General features: G+C 39.4%; 1 protein-coding gene across 1 annotated transcript in view; it reads right to left on the minus strand.

Annotated features, from left to right (window-relative positions):
* Positions 1-17,948, minus strand: part of LOC135467626 (protein qui-1-like) — a 29,876-nt gene extending 11,928 nt beyond the window's left edge. The window contains exons 1-10 of the mRNA XM_064745444.1: positions 17,799-17,948; positions 14,469-14,989; positions 7,540-7,742; positions 6,493-6,592; positions 6,192-6,294; positions 4,881-5,041; positions 4,417-4,491; positions 2,611-3,978; positions 1,391-1,702; positions 520-753 (exon numbers count right to left, since the gene is read on the minus strand). Of these exons, the coding sequence (XP_064601514.1) occupies positions 520-753; positions 1,391-1,702; positions 2,611-3,978; positions 4,417-4,491; positions 4,881-5,041; positions 6,192-6,294; positions 6,493-6,592; positions 7,540-7,742; positions 14,469-14,589 (2,677 nt within the window). The 5' untranslated portion in view covers positions 14,590-14,989; positions 17,799-17,948. The remainder of the gene's footprint in view (positions 1-519; positions 754-1,390; positions 1,703-2,610; positions 3,979-4,416; positions 4,492-4,880; positions 5,042-6,191; positions 6,295-6,492; positions 6,593-7,539; positions 7,743-14,468; positions 14,990-17,798) is intronic.
* Positions 17,949-19,206: the final 1,258 nt, after the last annotated feature.

Consider the following 19,206-nt stretch of genomic DNA (forward strand, 5'->3'; position numbering starts at 1 on the left):
CCTTACTTTTCTGCTGGAGGAGTGGCCCTAATAGTTCACCAGCCATATGGAGTGGGTCCTTACCTTTCAGCTGGAGGAGTGGCCCTAATAGTTTACCAGCCATGTGGAGTGGGTCCTTACCTTTCAGCTGGTGGAGTGGCTCTAATAGTTCACTAGCCATGTGGACTGGATCCTTACCTTTCAGCTGGTGGAGTGGCCCTAATAGTTCACCAGCCATATGGAGTGGGTCTTTACCTTTCAGCCGGACGTGTCGCCCTATTAGTTTACTAGACACATGGACTGAATCCTTACCTTTCAGGTGGAGGAGTTGCCCTAATAGTTTACCAGCCATATGGAGTGGGTCCTTACCTTTCAGCTGGAGAAGTGGCCCTAATAGTTCACCAGCCATGTGGAGTGGGTCCTTACCTTTCAGGTGGAGGAGTGGCCCTAATAGTTTACCAGCCATGTGGAGTGGGGCCTTACCTTTCAGCTGGAGAAGTGGCCCTATTAGTTCAATAGCCATGTAGGGTGGGTCCTTACCTTTCAGCTGGCGGAGTCTCCCTATTAGTTCATTAGCCAGCTGCAGTGGGTCTTCGGTCAACACCTCTATGGACAGTTTAATCGAGGACAAGACCAGGTTGATCTCTGCGTCCAGCAGCAGCCTGTGTGAGTTCTCCAGGTTAGTCAGCAGAGTCTTGATGGAAGTGGAGTGAGCTGTGGCTAACAGGTACTCAAACGAGCAGTAGGCATACTCCCGAAAACTGTCTTGTTCACCTGACAGAAAACAGCATATTCTAGTATAAATGATTGTGGTTGTAATTCTACTTTGGCATTATTGCAACCAATTTGATCTGAGAACTTAACACATGTGAGTACTTCTTACCTATATATCTAGACCCTATGAACAGTGAGGGTGGTAGAATCTGCAAATTCATCTATATATGTATGCATGAGAGTATTGTACATGTACATACACATCTATGTGAATCATGTTAATTCATATTACAATGGATCTAATCCTAAAATGGAAACAGAATCCTTGCTGATTGGTTGCTTTGTGAGATAGGTCAAATTAGATTAAGCTGAATTTTAGGTATGCATCCAGATGTGTCTAATCTCGTTAGATTAGACGCTTTAACCCCTGATGTCATATCTCCGCTGCCAACCAATCATTTTCGATTCTGCATCCCTTTAAGATCAAATCTGACAAAAATCTGAATGAATGAGTGGTTGTGGCTTCATACCACTTTGCCAACAATGCAGCCATATTGTGACTGTAAAGGGTTTTGGTGCGACAATGAGGAATCCAAAATCAAACAACAATAGAAATTCGAAAAAAGCTGCTAAAATAACACAGTTGATAATGTCAGTTAAGAGACAAAAGTGTGTGCTGTTTTACTAGTAATACTACCTGCATGGAGGAGATGATGCCACATCTCATTGATGCGCCTCATGTTGTACCTGGTCTCGCTGTACAACAATGGCTGTGGTGAGAGCAACCGGTTTCCACAGTGAATACGCTGAACATTACGGTCTTTGTCCACTAATGGTTTGTTGTCAATCCAGCTCTCCAGAAAGAGCTCCGCGATCTGTTTGTGCGACTCTCTGGCCATCCTAGGCTGCTGATGGTACAGGTATCTTTGTCTCACCACACTGTTTATACTATGATGACACCAACAATACACCTGCTTGTTGTCCAGGAAACAAGGCATCAAGAGCACATCTGGCACAGGGAAAAGATTTTTCCACATAGAAAATGGCCACAAAAACAAATGTTAGTTGTCTTGCTTGTAATACATTCATGCAGAGAAAAGTTTTAAAAACATTTAATTTGTTAATAAAAAAACAGTTAAACATTTGGCAAGTATGTCATTAATACAGGTATATGTACCAATGCAACAGCAAATCTGCACTAATTCAATTCCATTTGGTTTGATTATTATTTAATGCGGTGTTCAAGAATTGGGGAACACCAACATGTCTGAGGTACACTACCAACCTCAGGCAAGTTACAATGGGCAAAGGGGTTAGTACACAAGCATGGCGCAATGAGGCAGGAGCCTCCAATCAATGCGGTCTCTGTGAGTTCAAGACCAGCTCACGCTGGCTTCCTCTTCGGCTGCATGTTGGAAGGTCTGTCAGCAACCTGCAGATGGTTGTGGGTTTCTCCTGGGCTCTGTCCGCTTTCCTCCTACCATAATGCTGGCCACCATCGGATAAGTGAAATATTCTTGAGTACGGCACAAAACATCACTCAAAAAAAAAAAATAAATAAATAAGTTAGGCAAGTTAGGGATCAACATTCCCACATGACCTACTTGCATAGACCATGTACACACCATGCTGTTGAAAGATGTATGTCGACAAATATAAAACTACGAAAACAGCCACATGACTGTCATCAACAGCTCATTGTCACCGGGCCCTACAGAGACTGAAATATACCAACTCCCATCTGAACTGGTAGCTTGTGAAAGGGAAGTGTCTTTGACCACTCGACCTCAGGCTGCTCTCATCAACTGATTTATATTCACTGATATTTTCATGTAAGCTTGGCACAATGGACAAAAGCTGAAATTTAGAATTCTTAAGTACAAAGCAGGCATTTGATTATAAACAATGCATTCTTACTTAGGTCTGTTTTAATTGCTATCCAAAGTGAAACAGGAAAGCGTAGAATGGGAGGTAACTCTTGGGGGTATGCCGCCAAAAGAATGTCGTTGCTAATTGACAGGAGATCAAGCAACTCCATCTCTGTCAAGCCAGCTCTTGCTAGAGTTAAGTATCTAGCAATCTGGGAAACAAATATCACACCATGCCTTTTTTCCATCACTTCAAACAGTTTCATCACAGACTCTTGGAAAGATTCTTCTGTACACAAGCACTTGTCATAGATACTGTCCCAGGACATACACTGTTTTGCCTGATACGCCAGCAATGCTAGTCTTCTCATACACTGGCTTGTCATGGAGTTCTTCAGCACATTCTCTTGTTCAGGTGCCAATGTTCTTTTGTCTTTAGCTAGCATGCCAAGGAAACACGACAGCAACTGCTCTTTAGTTTTTTTTTTAACAACAACGACGGTGTGCTTGTTATTTTGCACTGTTCTATTTGGTGATGATTTTGCAGAAGTCTCTGTAAATGAGACGAGAATATGGACTCTAGGAGGAAGACGGCATGCCAGCCAAGAGTACCCCTCCTCTAGCCCACCATCCCCATGCACTGCCGTCAGACCATCCAGGATAATAACTAGCTGACGTGACAACTGTGACAAACACTGCAACAGGTTCTGATAGGACGCGCTCAACTGGTCCTTGTCATGTGACAGGAAGTCTACATCCACGCCTAGCAGGGAGAAGATCTGCTGGGACACACTCTGCAGGTGACACTGCATGGCCATGGGCCTAACAGAATCTAGGAAACGAGCAACAACAATAACATCCTTCCCCAGAGTCTCGGGAATAAGTCGCCAGGCACAGTGCGCCAGTAGGCTAGACTTGCCACTAGACTCTGGTCCATACATGACAACAGCTTTGTGATCAACGCACGCGCCTGCAGTAAGCGCCTTCCTCAGATCCTCTAGCTCGCACTCAAAGCCATCGGAGACAAAGGCAGTCCCCAGTCTGACGCAGTGGTAGAGGTGGGGCAGAGCCTCCCAAGATACTTGCTCCTTTAAACCCTCATTCAGGTCTCGTGGGGGGTAACACATCAAGCTGGAGGGGGTCGGGGAAAACTTAGCAGCCTGCTCTATCAACAGTTTTAACTTTGTAATAACAGCTGCATTAAAGTCATCCAAGTAATCATAATGACTATCCAAAAAATGGGGCACCAAGCCCTCAGCCGACCAGGGAATGGTAAACGTGTGCTTGTTCTTGTCATTGAACTTCGCAGACACAAACTCCCTCATATTCCTAATGCCTTTCTGACCCTCTAGATTTAGTTCTCCATCCTTTTCGATGTCAGTAAAGATTTCTGCACATGCATCACTTGGCTCTAGACCTGTGGAATCAAAATAAGATAACGAAGGTCATTTCCTTTTATTCCACTTTAGCAAAATAAACTGTTAGACATTCATAGGGCATTTATTTGTAAGCCTTAAAGTAAGTCCACATTTCTAATAACACACATTCAGGAAAATCGTCCATGTTACATAATATTACACCCATACTACATTAACTTAACCCAAGCCTTGATCCAATAACAGTTTGGACAAATGAGTCTTCACAATGAGATGTGTTAAAAAATGTCAGGCCGTATACGTATTTTCAGGTCTGCATTTGTGTGAGTCAACTCACACCAGCAATGTCAACTGGCATAACAGTAGTTACAAGTTACTACCCAAAGAATGATGGAGATATGGTTGAGGAAATCCAACAGTTCATGTAATTCCAATGATCATTTTTGTTTCAAAACTGCTAAAATACAAGATATAATTACCTTCCATCTTTCTCATAATACAGACACATCCTCGGACTGATTTCTCCAGTGCCTTTTGAAGCTCCTGTTCAATTCCTACAAAACATCAGTGTGATCCTTTGCTTGTGCTTAGATTGAGAACGAACAAAGTTAAATGTAACTGACCATTTTATAAATTAATAATTTAATGCTTTCTAAGCCAATACATGTCTATATATTTACATAGGACACACAAGTACATGTACACAGTCATGCCACAAGCAGAGCCAGACTCTTAACTGTAGTACTGTAACTACAGCAGATTTGTAGTGCTTATATTAGCAGCAGCTAGAGGGAAGCTCACTATAACTCAGTTGGTAGAGCAATACACTTGGAATGAGGAGATCCAAGTTCAAATCACTAATGTGACAAGAGTAAATCCTTCAACCATTAAAAAAAATGATCCACAGTAGTAAAGAGGGACAAAGGAAGGAGAATCTAGTTACCTGAGAGGAAGAACCTGTCCTGTTTGAGGTGATGTACCTGGTTAATCAACCCCTCCCTGAAGGCCTCTCGTGCCCCATGCTGTAACAGCTCTAGCAGCTGGGTATAGATTTCCCGCCAGTCAGACACTTCACAGTCACGCACAGCCTGCAATTCAGGGTCTCTGGAAAAAAAAAGATGAACAGAAAACGTCTTGTCAGGGGCTCCTCATAACTCCTCAGTTTTTGCTTTGGACATAGTACATGTATGTATTGTCATTTATTTATCTGATTCGTGTTTCACGCCGTGCTCAAGAATATTTTTTATGCGACGGCGGCCAGCATTATGGCGAGAGGAAACCAAGCAGAACCCAGGAGAAACCCACGACCATCTGCAGGTTGCTGGCTGACCTTCCCAGAGAAGGCCAGGATGGGTAAGATATATCCATAAAACACAGAGCTGGAAAAGTGCTTTAATGCATCATGCCTAATGATGTAACCGAGTTTGAAAATAGCATAACAGGTGATTGCAATGATAAAAAACCATTTTTGTTGAATCAAAAGAAGTACATGTATACTTGAAACGAGCTATTAATATATGCCAAATATATAGCAGGCGCCGCTTATAAATGTAAATAGGCTCTATGAAATGCAATGAGTAGGCCCCTATAAAGTGCCCTTCTCCTTCCAATAAAGCACACTTCTCCTTCCAATACATGTTGTCTTCCTCTCCGGCCGTACGTGGAAATGTCTGCAGCAACCTGCGGATGGTCATGGGTTTCCCCCCGGTTTCCACCCACCATTATGCTGGCCGTCGTCGTATAAGTGAAATATTCTTGAGTATGGCGTAAAACACCAATCAAATAAATAAATAAATAAATCCTTCCAATAAAGTGCACTTCTTATACTTCTCCTTCCAACAAAGTGCACTTCTCCTTCCAATAGAACAAACACAGAATGAATGCACCCTAGGAAGATTACCACCAGGATACAAAAAGCCCAAATAACAAAATTTCATAAATGTCTCTGATTTTGTTGGCAGCATAGTTATGTACTTTGGATTATGTACAATATTTGTTCTATACCTTTTGCATATACAGTATACGATGTTTGAGGAGAACCTTTCCCACCTGATGTTATTTGAGCCTATTAAAAAGATGTGTAGTACGTAGTTCATGCCGGCGTTTACGATGACCTTTGTGGGAAGCTGCTAACTGCTGCATTGCTGTGACTCTGGTTACCATTACACAGGAAAGACACCCATTTCCACACTCAAAAATTTTTCAATTACACGAAGGTGGTAAATTTTATAGGTTTTCTATATTAATACTTTACCTGCTATTGACATGCTTGAATCGTTGAGAGATTGGGACCAGTTTGTACACAGGAGGGACAGCATTTTCATCCTTCTTGTACCAGTTATCCAGCAGCTTCACATCTGATGACAAAAGTGCAAAGACAAATAAAGGCATCAGTACTTCACTTTTTCCCTTAAAAATCTCAAAATACTGTAAGATTTAGCCTTTCGAAAGTCACGATATTGACTTGTGTTGTCATGTGAAACAATCTATCGGTCAGCTTAATTTTGTTTGTTTTGATGAACAACAAGCTCATAAGCTTGGGAACCAATGCTTGCCTTTGCCTCCCTCAAAAGCCTCACTGCGGATGTGAACAAACTCAGTTTCCTCCAGGTATGTGGGCAATGGTGGTTTTCCATACTTGTCACCAAGTAAACACTGCAACATGAAAATGGTCACACCGTTATGTATAATCTTGAAGGCAAAGGGGGAAGGTCAAAATACTGTAATTCTTCAACCTTTTCGCACATGAAAGAGCAACTTTCAGAGCAATTTACGGACATTTTAACTGATTTTGGAGACAAACTATATTAGTTGAGATGTCAAATTTCACAGTATAATTTTATCTGTCTACACAACATATGCCGTCAAAATATGCTTGAATAAACACTTTCAAACATGTCGAAAGGTTGAAGAATTACAATAGTTCAGTTTAGAACATAAAAAGTCCATAATAGAACAAAACTTTGTCAAAAAAAGAGGCGAAAAACCGTTACTTGTCATGTCAAAGCCCTGTACCCAGTATCAATTCAATATATGTACATACATGTAAACCATTAAAATAAAAACTCCTTGGACAAGAATAATTTAAGTTTACAACAGATACCAGTTTCGATTTTATACAATTAACCACTATGAAAATTTTGCGAAAAAAAAAAAAAACAGACAGAGCCACAGACAGACAGGGAGTGAGTGCTTGAGGTTTTAACGTCGTACTGAACAATTTTTCAGTCACATGACAACGAAGGAGTCCTTAGAGTGTATGCAATGTGCCTCCTTGTTGCAAGATGGATTTCCACCACTCTTTTCTCTAGTGCTGTTTCAATGAAGGCAAGTAAGCGGCCCACCCGAGCCATTATGCTGATACGGGTCAACCAGTTTACGGTTTTAGGCATGACCCGACCCGGGATTGACCCTGGATCTATCGCCCCCACCCACCACTGCAAGGACATATGTATATGAGGAGAAAATTTGATAGAACAGGACTTTAGTTTTGTATCTTAACTGTTTCCATACAGTTACAGGACAAATTGTAAGAAAATATTTTGACATCAACAGTCACATTCAAAGCGTACATGTAGCTTGCTACTCAAAGCCATACTGACCAGGAAGAATGGTCCAACAGAGATTTGAGATGATTCTTGCAATTCTGACAAGTGCTGCTCAAAAACATAGCCATCAAGGACATGGTCAAGGTCACTGCCCTGGTGGACGTCCACTAACTGGAGGTCCAGACCATAGTGCAGGCAGCACAGGTGGAGTTCAGGCAAGGCCTGTGACCATAAAGTTTGTCTCTCCAACTCAAAATCTGCAAACAGAATATTTAAGTATATTATTTATTTATTTATTTATTTGTATTTAAAACACTAAAACTAGATTCCTTCTCTGATAAAACAAACATTTTAATAGCTGTGCCGCCCCACCAAAAAAATTACATTTTTGGCTTTCTGATCGTACTTGTTTTACTCACTAAATACTTGGAGCATTTCATACAAATAGATACACCTATTAACTTTATGGCGGCAATTAGGAACTTGTTTTACTCAAAGACATGTGTGGAATCCTCATACCTTTGGAACATGTGAATACTGAGAGTGAAGGAACATGGGGCACAATGGTAAAGCACAACTGTGAGTCAAACTACGAGTTGACAGTTAGCTGATCCATCAGTGCAGATTTAAACTTGGGCACAATGGTAGAGCACAACTGTGAGTCAAACTACGAGTTGACAGTTAGCTGATCCATCAGTGCAGATTTAAAGTTGGGGCACACTGGTAGAGCACAACTGTGAGTCAAACTACGAGTTGACAGTTAGCTGATCCATCAGTGCAGATTTAAATTTGGGGCACAATGGTAGAGCACAACTGTGAGTCAAACTACGAGTTGACAGTTAGCTGATCCATCAGTGCAGATTTAAACTTGGAGCACACTGGTAGAGCACAACTGTGAGTCAAACTACGAGTTGACAGTTAGCTGATCAATCAGTGCAGATTTAAACTTGGGGCACAATGGCAGAGCACAACTGTGAGTCAAACTACGAGTTGACAGTTAGCTGATCCATCAGTGCAGATTTAAACTTGGAGCACAATGGTAGAGCACAACTGTGAGTCAAACTACGAGTTGACAGTTAGCTGATCCATCAGTGCAGATTTAAACTTGGGGCACACTGGTAGAGCACAACTGTGAGTCAAACTACGAGTTGACAGTTAGCTGATCCATCAGTGCAGACTTAAAGTTGGGGCACACTGGTAGAGCACAACTGTGAGTCAAACTACGAGTTGACAGTTAGCTGATCCATCAGTGCAGATTTAAACTTGGGGCACAATGGTAGAGCACAACTGTGAGTCAAACTACGAGTTGACAGTTAGCTGATCCATCAGTGCAGATTTAAACTATGACTGGCCTAAGGTACAAGGTTGACTTGTTCCACTCCCAATGTACACACATGTACATTTGTCCAATCAAAGCCATAATGGAAATAATTATTGTCAGGTCATGATTATGATAAGAGTTCAACTCAAGCCTGGATATGCTTGAGTCTGTATTACGCAGATCTATTGATCCTGTGATCCTTGACATCACTGGGCTTGTTAATTGATTGTCATCATTTCAATCACGGATGGGTCAATGTTGTTAAAACACCTTTCCACTAGTCCTTATAGTACAGCCTTTGTGACACAGACAGTTACTAATCTATACATGAACCAAGGAAACACATCAATGAGAGCTACATGCATGGGCCAGGCATACAAACTACTCTATTTCTTCTAATTTTTGGGACACACAGCCTGCTCATTTTAGCCAATATATATGTAATTGTTACAGGAATACTGAGTTTCTTTTTTCTCACATGGTTAGACCATCTAATGAACATCATACTCATATCTTTACTTTTCCAAAAGGCTGGTGAAGAAATGTAATATTCTACTTTCAACACAAATAATATCTGTCCCAAATTTTATAAGAATTAGGGTATGCCAAGTCCCCAGGGAAACACTCAAGTTTATGGCATTTTTTATTTGCGTTGTTCTTTTTGTTTTTTGTTCTGAACACATTAATTTAATTCAAAATGTACACACATTTGGGGAAATATCAGATTTTCTTAACACTGAAATCATCACATGTGATCTTCAAGATGAAAAACATCAATAGAGGAAAATGTGCACATAGCACTGAACCCTAAAGTTAGCTGCACCACACCTGTTGTAGAATAAAGCAGAGCTTTCTGTGTATTTTTTAAATTTAAAAAGTTTAACTTTACCCTCACAATTCACAAAATCCCATTCAATAGGGTTAGCTGAATCATGGTTATGTACATGAGACATTCTGCAAATGATAACAAAAATTGATGCTGAATATACTGCTCAATAATGAATTAATGTGATGGTCACCTCTGCATGAAGATGACTATACTGTGGTGTACAATGTATTTATTTTATTTATTTATTTGATTGGTGTGTACGCAGTACTCAAGAATATTTCACTTATAGGATGGCGGCCAGCATTATGGTGGAAGGAAACCCGGCAGCGCCCGGGGGAAACCCCTGACCATCCGCAGGTTGCTTGCAGACCTTCCCACGTATGGCTGGAGAGGAAGCCAGCATGTGTACAAAGGATGGGTCAAAGGTTATGGATATATAAGTTAGGATGGATGGTAATAGTTGTAGGAGGAATGGATCATGGCTGTAGGACTCAACACAGATATGATTACCCAATAATGGATGTATTTATTCATTTTTTATCTGATTATTGTTCAACACCATACTCAAAACTTTTCATCTGTACAATGGTGGCCAGTTTTATAAGAACTGACCACTGGCAAGCTACTGATCAACCTTCCCAAGTCACAGTCAAAGGTGTTCAAGCAGCTATATTATCATCTTCACCTACTCAATGTCATCAAGGCCCCACAATGATAGCACAGGTAGCCAGCACAGGTGTGCTGATACATGGACAGGTGTATAATGGCTATAGGATGCATGTTGTATGAACCCCTGTCACATACAGTGGGCTGTGTAGTATACATTTTGTACCTGGCGGTGTAGTATACATTTTGTACCTGGCTGTGTAGTATACATTTTGTACCTGGCTGTGCAGTATACATTTTGTAACTGGCTGTGCAGTACACATTTTGTAACTGGCTGTGCCGTACCTGGCTATGCAGTATACATTTTGGACCTGGCTGTGTAGTAGACATTTTGTACTTGGCTGTGCAGTATAAATTTTGTACCTGGCTGTGCAGTATATATTTTGTGCCTGGCTGTGCAGTACACATTATGTACCTGGTTCTACCGTACCTGGCTATGCAGTATACATTTTGTACCTGGCTGTGCAGTATACATTTTGTACCTGGCTGTGCAGTATACATTTTGTACCTGAGTGTGCAGTATACATTTTGTACCTGGCTGTGCAGTAGACATTTTGTTTGCTAATAATCAGTTACATGTATCTCACAAGATAACATACGGGAGTTCTTACTAGAAGACCCTAACACATCCACTAAAAGCCATTGGCTAATCAGGCTATTAGCACAACTGTAAAGCTTTACCTGGTTACCAAGCAACCAAGTATCACTGATAATACAGGTAGACTGAGATTATCCAATTATGGTATACAAGTAAGAAAAGAAGATGCAAAAGGATAAGATTTAATAATATCTCATGCCCGTGAAACTGAAACTGATAGGTTAAGCAAACAAAATGACTGTGGTTGTTTACAAGTAGGTCTGTTTCCACGACTCTTCCAAAACAACTAATCTTAAATCATTTGTTGCCTTTTCTTCTAGAGGACAAAATTTTTATGAAAATACTCCCAAACACGACTACCCCAATCTTAAGGTGTTGATGAGCCTTGTGGACGAAAAGTGATAGTCCCCTGTTTGCACGTCTTACATTTACTGGACCACTTGTTTTTCCACCAATGAAGCAAACAAGTAAGTATGTGCAATAATTACAGGATAGTTCGTCATAAATGTGTGAAATGGTTATTGGTTTACCGTGGGGACCTATACAGCTGACTACCCTCAAATATATATATGTGTGAAAAATTTATCAGGTAAATACCGATAAGACATTGAACAATCAAATATAAATAAATCAATGGTATATGGTTTACTATTCCCAACAGAGTGTTGTTGCCCTTTGTTGGTGGTGACAGTGGAATGTTTCAGTGTACATCACTACATTTATATTTCTTGTATCTTTTTGTCTGTGTATGATTTTGTCCACTTTTGTATTGACCTGTCATAACAGACAACAGTTGTTCTCAGAGACAAACTGTCTGTTGGTTGAACATTTACATGTGGTGACCTATGCTTCATTGTCAACATACACAAATGTAATCTGCATCCTACAAAAATCAATCCAACGAGCCTGAGTTCCCATGGCAATCAATAATGTCACTTTCAGGTTTTCAGGTGCATGTATATACCTGTTGACGTAAAGGTATATATACAGCGACAAAGACAATGCCTCCAGTGTCATCTATATGGTACAGGTAATTGTTTTTGTCGTCCAGTAAATACAAGATTGACAAAGGCACTGATCAAAGATCCTCTCACCTGTGTTATGAACTCTACGTACTGGTAATCTGAACAAGATAATCCCTGGTCTCTATGAAGAAATCAAACATTTTCCATTAGTATAATCAGCCAATCCTTAGATGTTGAAACCAACATGATACCAGTATTGTAACACTACGTATTAAAGTATAAAGGCCCATACATTGAGGAAGAGGAAGCTGTTGCTATGGGCAACACTTCATACCTGTACATGTATATATAGGTTGATCCACAGCTCTCTAGATGATTAAGCTGACAGAATGACATATCCTACTCCTAATTGGGTATGTAGTTAATTAGTAAACTGTCCAAACCAATCACAAAATGCCAGTTATTATCCAGTTCATCTTATCTAGACAAATTATAAGTATAACCTGTCTAACCCTTGAAGTGTTTTCTGTATTTCACTGTATTACTGCATTTTACTGTGTTACTCTGTTTTATTGTATTGCTGCATTTTACTTCATATTATTTAATACATTCGTATTAGATCGATGAAAAATTATTTAGAGAATTCTTGATAGTTTAAACATGAAAATGCAACAAATGTGTGGTTTTCAACTTCCTAAAGTAATACATGTATTATGGGTATATAAGATATTACAGACAATCATGTATAGAAGTTTGATAGCTTAAGAAAGTAGATTGAGTTTAATGATGTCACAACACTCCAAAAAGGTTACAAGCCGCTGTGCTTTGAGCAAATTATAGATGGTCCAGATTTGTGTGGTTTGTTTCTAGCCAAACATAAGCTACCTGTACTTTTAGAAATTGCACATATACAAAATAACAGGGAAATGCAACACAATCTTGACAGTAATCATGGTAACTTTCAGTTTCCACAAAAAGCTAAAATTGCACTTCACCTTCTGATCATTTGTTCATACTGAAAGACAACAGTGAAAGGAATCTATCTGGTGTCTATCATGTCATGTCATGGGAGTTACTGCAGTTTAAAGGCTTCACAAGGGTTTCCCACCCAGACTGCAGATTATGCATTCAAATGTCGCCAAAATCTGCTAACATTTACCTAAAACATGTAAAAGGTTAATGAATAACCCATCACACATATTTTAGTGATCAAGAAACATGGCCTAAAGTAAATAACACAGCCTAATTCAACATGGTGTGGATAAATCACATGGTCCTGTCTAATGAACTGGATTTCCTTTATTAACACGGCTGATTATAAAAATCACATTATGGACTGTCGCTAAAGGGGTCTTTGACATGTATGACATATAAATGTAGATGCTTATGCTACCTGGCATGCCTTGTTGAATAGAGGAAAACTGCCCATTTAATAAATTGATATTTTCAGGGTGCATACCAGTTGTAAATTTCCATTAACACAGGAAAAAAAAATGTACATGTGGCAATGTGCTTCTGGTGGGACATAAATCAGCGCTCCCAAGGCAGATGTCACCAACACCCATGCACTAATTACTACAGCCTGTTAATTGGCTTGATTTACTTCATTTCATTGACAAGTGTCCAGTACACGCAATTAACACTTGGTTTTCCAACAGTGGAAACTATCAGACATCAAGAATTGTAAGGATTTCACCAGCTAAGCACCTAACATCACATAATCTAGCTGGAGACAGACTGGCCTAGGCCAATGAACCAATATTTCTTTATCCCTTTTCGTTAAGCCATAATCCCCTTGAACTGAGAATCTACTGAGTGCTAGTCCACTTTAATACTACATGCCTGTACATATATCACTATCCAACAACCGTGTAACCCATTATGTACATACCGTGCATAATTTTCTTGCTGTATCATCTGACAAAGGTGTTTATATGATCAAACTGAAGTGTCACCAAAAAATAAACATGCGAGTTGTTAGCCATTCTCCAATAATGTGTTTGTGACATCTACCAGCTCCTAATTATAGTAATTAACCCTATCAAACACACATCAAAGAATATCCACTAGCAGGTGTAACAGATCCATGTCAGGTACAGGTAGATGGACTTTTGACCCATTGGTATAAAAACATGTTTGTGGTTTTGAGGCTTCTCATTTGCCTCCACTATATACTGCCTCTCAACAAAGAAAGCATTTTATTAGAGCCCCGAATTAATGTTTCTCAGCCAATAGCCTGTGCAATAACATCAGCCAATGAAGAAAGTACTGTAGAGGAGATGGCAATCCAACACCAGGAAAGTTCATCTCTCAGAAGCATTCTATTCTTCAGAAGATACCCGTCTTTCAGAGGGATTCCATCTTTCAGATCTTTTGTGTTTCAGAAGAATACCGTCCATCAGTACAATTCCATATTTCACATCCTTAAGGCAATATTCAGCTGACTTTGTGTTCCTTGTACCAACCTATGCGACAATTTTGGAAACACAACATAGGAGCATTTTACTACATAATTTTTTGCGCCAGTTCTGATGAAATCAATTGTAGGTTACCATTCCCAACAGAAAGTTTAATTAACCAAAGATGTGTATGAACGGCACTCACCTGATTTATTAGAGCAGACATAGATTTTGACTGTCTTTGATGGTGGCTGTGGGAGGCCACCAAGCCTGCCGGAGATGACATCAGAGTGACGTTTAGGAGGCTGGAAGTGGTGGGCAGGCATAGTAACATTCCGTACAGCAGCTCCAGACACATCCACACTGTCCTTCAAGCTCAACTCTTCCCACTAGCATATATGTCTAAGAAATCACTTGGCACAGACATGTACAACAACTTCACAGGTTCTTGCTGGCACAATGTTTAATTCAGGGTTCAAATCAATATAGGGTGGGCATATCGTTCAATATAGCCTGGTCATATCCTCAATACAATCTTTTCATACAGTATCCTCCATACAGGGTGGTCATATCCACCATGAAGAGTTGTCATATCCTCCATACAAGGTGGTCATATACTCAATAAAGGCTGGCAGCATGACCATTTAAAGACTTGTGGTTGACTTCCTCTTACAAGGGAATGCTCCTAAAATTACGCTCTCCGGTAAACTGAGCCGATCTGCTCACCTGGAATATTGAAACAGCAGAGAACTTTAATACAGTGTGGAATTCATCACATTCAGCTATAAGGGTAAACATAATTAATGCATCAAGCAAGACGTGATTTCAACATATGTGTAACTACATGTACCTGAAGCAAGTATAGTCATGAGTGTGCAAAGAGAAAAGCATTGTAAGTATCACTGGTGGAAGTTGTAAATCACAATGACAGCACATCAAACAGGGCCACAATCTGTAACCAAGGATGACTTAAATAAACAGGTAATTACACTTCAGTTAAATTGTCACCTCGGCTCGTAACAAAAAGCCTGATCCCGGCATGTGGATTGACAGCTTGTGAAACCATTTACATTTAAGTGGTGATGTCTCAACTTCATTATTATTATTATTACTGAAACCAAGTACAACTATGAGCCTTAAGCAGTATATAATTTAACAGATGTCATAAATATGTAAAACATGATGAAGCAAAACAAGCGCTTGAAAGGACATCCCATGTTGTGAACAAGATTAATATGATGGTAGGTATTCAATGCAAACAAGGGTATCAGATATATGGCTAAATTATCCTGTCTTCACTGTAGTCTGTGGAAAAAAAGTATAGATCTATAGCCAACTCATTAACATGTAGCTTAGCTGTAAACTTGCCACAGTACAGACTGATCTCTAATACTCTTTGCTGCCTTGATGACATATTTTATTAAGATTATATGCTACGATAATAAAAAAAAAGAATGTGTCACTAATACTCGCAAACTTGAATAGCTAGTTTCTTCTCATCTTTTTAATACAGCTTCTCATCTATCTTGCATACATACAATGCCATCCATTTGTTTATGAGCTAATGAAGATGTGTCCTACAACTGTCATCCTGCTGTCTCAAAATCTCAAATCTGATCAATGTACATGTACAATATACATGTGCATTATCTTGAAACTTGTTGAATATATCCATTTTTAGGTTTGACGAGACTTGCTATCACTACAAATTAAATCAATTTCTTCCCCCTTTTCTCATTTCAGAATTATCATCAGATCGGGATTTTGTTCAGCTCTTAGATCTTTAGATCACTACTGAGAAGACTGTTTGAAGATGCTCTGGCTACTGGTCAACATTCAAGATACCTGTTGCATGTAATTATCAAAGAAATTTTTAACTGCTACATATGTAGGCCTACACGCCATTAAACACTGATCTATAAGGGACCATACTCATCACTGTGCTGGTGATCCTGAGAGGTCTGTGCTTGCAGTCATCGATAACATAAATCAGCTATAGGCCTACCCATCAATACAACAACACATTCGTGCAGAACAGATTAACACAGTATAACTGGGGATGTTGATGAGCCTGTTCTATTCATCCAGAATACATGTTCAAGCCAAACCCATTACTATTACCTGGGACTTATATAACAGGCCCAGCTATTACAAAATGATGTTTGATTTCTAGATATATTGCTCCCTGAGTGAAGCTAACACACGACACACACTAGGTATAATGAGAGCCAACTATACCTACATATAGTATTTCATATCTGTGAATATAATAACTATATCCCAGGCTTATACATTTCTGAAATGTAGCCAATTATTGCTAATGTAAAGATCAAATAATGAAATAATTTGCACACATTTTCCATGAAATTTATTTAACAGATGAATGGCCACTGGCATTTGTTGAGCTGCACTAACTATGAAACATTGGCAGGTCCATTCACACTTATGAAAATACAGGATACAACTAATTGTTGGCAATACTCACTGTTCTGCATACAATAGGCTGTGTCTATCATACAAAGCTTAAGCTGGCTTTTCATGAAAAAGCACTAAAATCTGCTGAATAATTCCATCTGGCACAATCGCCAAAAAGGAAAACCATTGTACTTAATACAACATAACTGGCTGTAATGTGATTTGTGTGTTCTCTAGCTCGATCATGCACGATTCTACAGCAGACGGTATGTAAATTTTAAAACATTTGTTAGAGGTGTCATTAGGCCCTGTTTTTCTATTTCGCCCAATGTTATTTTCTTTTCATTTATCTGTTTATTTTTTGCTTGGTGACTTACACCATACTCAAGAATATCTCACTTATAAAAAGGCAGCCAGCATCATGGTGGAAGGAAATCGTGGGGTCCAGTGAAAACCCAATACCATTCGCAAATAGTCCGAGACTGATCTGACGTTAGGTTTAGCAGAATCTTGTTCGGCCATCTAGCTCAATGTACTTCTAGATCTTTGCTCACACTATGGAGTAGTGAAAATATATTGGCATATGGCATTCTACCTGTATCAAGGGTATGAAGGAGCTAGCATGGCTAATGGATTATAACGTAGTCCGATTTCTGCTTGAGATCACGCTCATGTTTGGAGTGGCTGTAGCCTAGTATGAGATCTCTGGATGGATTAAAGACTATTATAAATCATCACCAGTGTAGCTCTTTCATATAGGTCCACATCATACACAAAAAGTTATTCATTCAATTACATCATGTACAGCTAGGGCACATACATAATTCTGATTTATTAGCTTGCAATGTTTCAATGTACATTCTAACATTGTTGTCAAGCAAGTGAAGAACCGCTAGTTATCCATATACATATCCGTCACACATCTTATAATTTTATCATTCACTTACTGATTTAGTACCCTATAGGCCTACTTAAAAACAAAATATAAAACTGTTTCGAACTATAAACAATAGGAAAATGCATAACTGCAAAGTCTCACGTCTCAGTATCTCGAGTCACAATCATTCAATGACTCTATCACTCTAGTTTTGTTAGTCTGATTTTTCTCACTTGAACTTACTTCAGACATTCATCATGGATGATTCATATTATATGTTTTAATTTTTCAGCGTGCCCGTTAGTTCGGTCGGAAATGGGAAAAAATGATTATCACTGACATACTCGCCACACTTATTTCTCCGTTGCTATGATTTGGAAGGATACGCTAACAGTTTTTTTTTAAACTTAGCCACGGTGGTTACAAAACTCAACAACTCTCAAAACAAATCAGGAAAGTTTAGCCGAATTTTCCCGCTACTCGCGCAAACAATTTGTGATGCCCGGCATAGCCTAAAACATTCACCCAACATTACACCCGGAAATGCGCACAAAATTTGAATATATATATATATATATATATATATATATATATATATATATATATATGCTTTGGGTTTTTCGTCGTACTTAACAATTTTTCAGTCATATGACGACTAGGAATCATTAGGTTTGTTTAACATATAGTGTGTCTTCTTGTGGCAGGGCGAGTCCATGACGCCAAAGTGCTGCCGCCATGCCGTATCATGCTAAAGACACCATATATATGACATTTCATCTAGCCACATTACACTGACACCGGGCCAGCCTGTCCCGTTTCCTTACTCTAACGTCTCAGAGCTCAGCGCCAAGCGAGGCAGCAACAATCATTACACGCTGTAGTGTTAGTGAAATACTCTTGAGTGCGGCGTAAAACACCAATCAAATAAATAAATAAATAAATAATCAATCAATCAAGGCCACACAAACCATTCAAAATATGAGTGGTTATTGTATTTACTCTATCTTCAATTAAACTCAAATAAATCATATCTGTCTACAGTTTTGCAACGGGCCATGATCAAGATTTTCATTCAGTGGTTAAATATTACATATTTGAAGCCTCGGCATTGAAGGAAATATCAAGTTCTGCGTTAATTTTGAAATGAAAGCAATTAACAACAAAGAAGTCGACTTTTCATAATTCGTAGAAGAAAACGATTAAGAGATATTTACGATATTAACGACTACGGCATGGTCGCACGTACTACCGGCAAAATTTGACCTCTTGTCATTTGGCCTCAGTCGGAATTTTTAAACTGATCGACTGGACTGGTCTTGTATACAGGCCCACTTTTTAATGTATCCTGATGAAACATTATGTTTACCCCCCCCCCCCCCCTCCCCCCCACCACCACCACACACACACAACTTCCACTCAAGCACCATTACGCCTAATTAGGTGATGTTAGATGCACTTTATTAATGCTGCTTTGCCATCACATTTAATACACATTCACGTTAAAGCAATACAGAGGGACCAGGCCTCGGGATGAATGCATACAGTCCACCAGCAGTATCCTAGACTATGCAGGAATACACTATATAAGACTGCACAGTAATACAAGAGCAGTGACGACAGTGTGAATCAGATGGCTTGCAAATGGTTTTAT

The sequence above is a fragment of the Liolophura sinensis genome, chromosome 1, assembly GCF_032854445.1.
Source record: "Liolophura sinensis isolate JHLJ2023 chromosome 1, CUHK_Ljap_v2, whole genome shotgun sequence".
Lineage (NCBI taxonomy): Eukaryota > Metazoa > Mollusca > Polyplacophora > Chitonida > Chitonidae > Liolophura > Liolophura sinensis.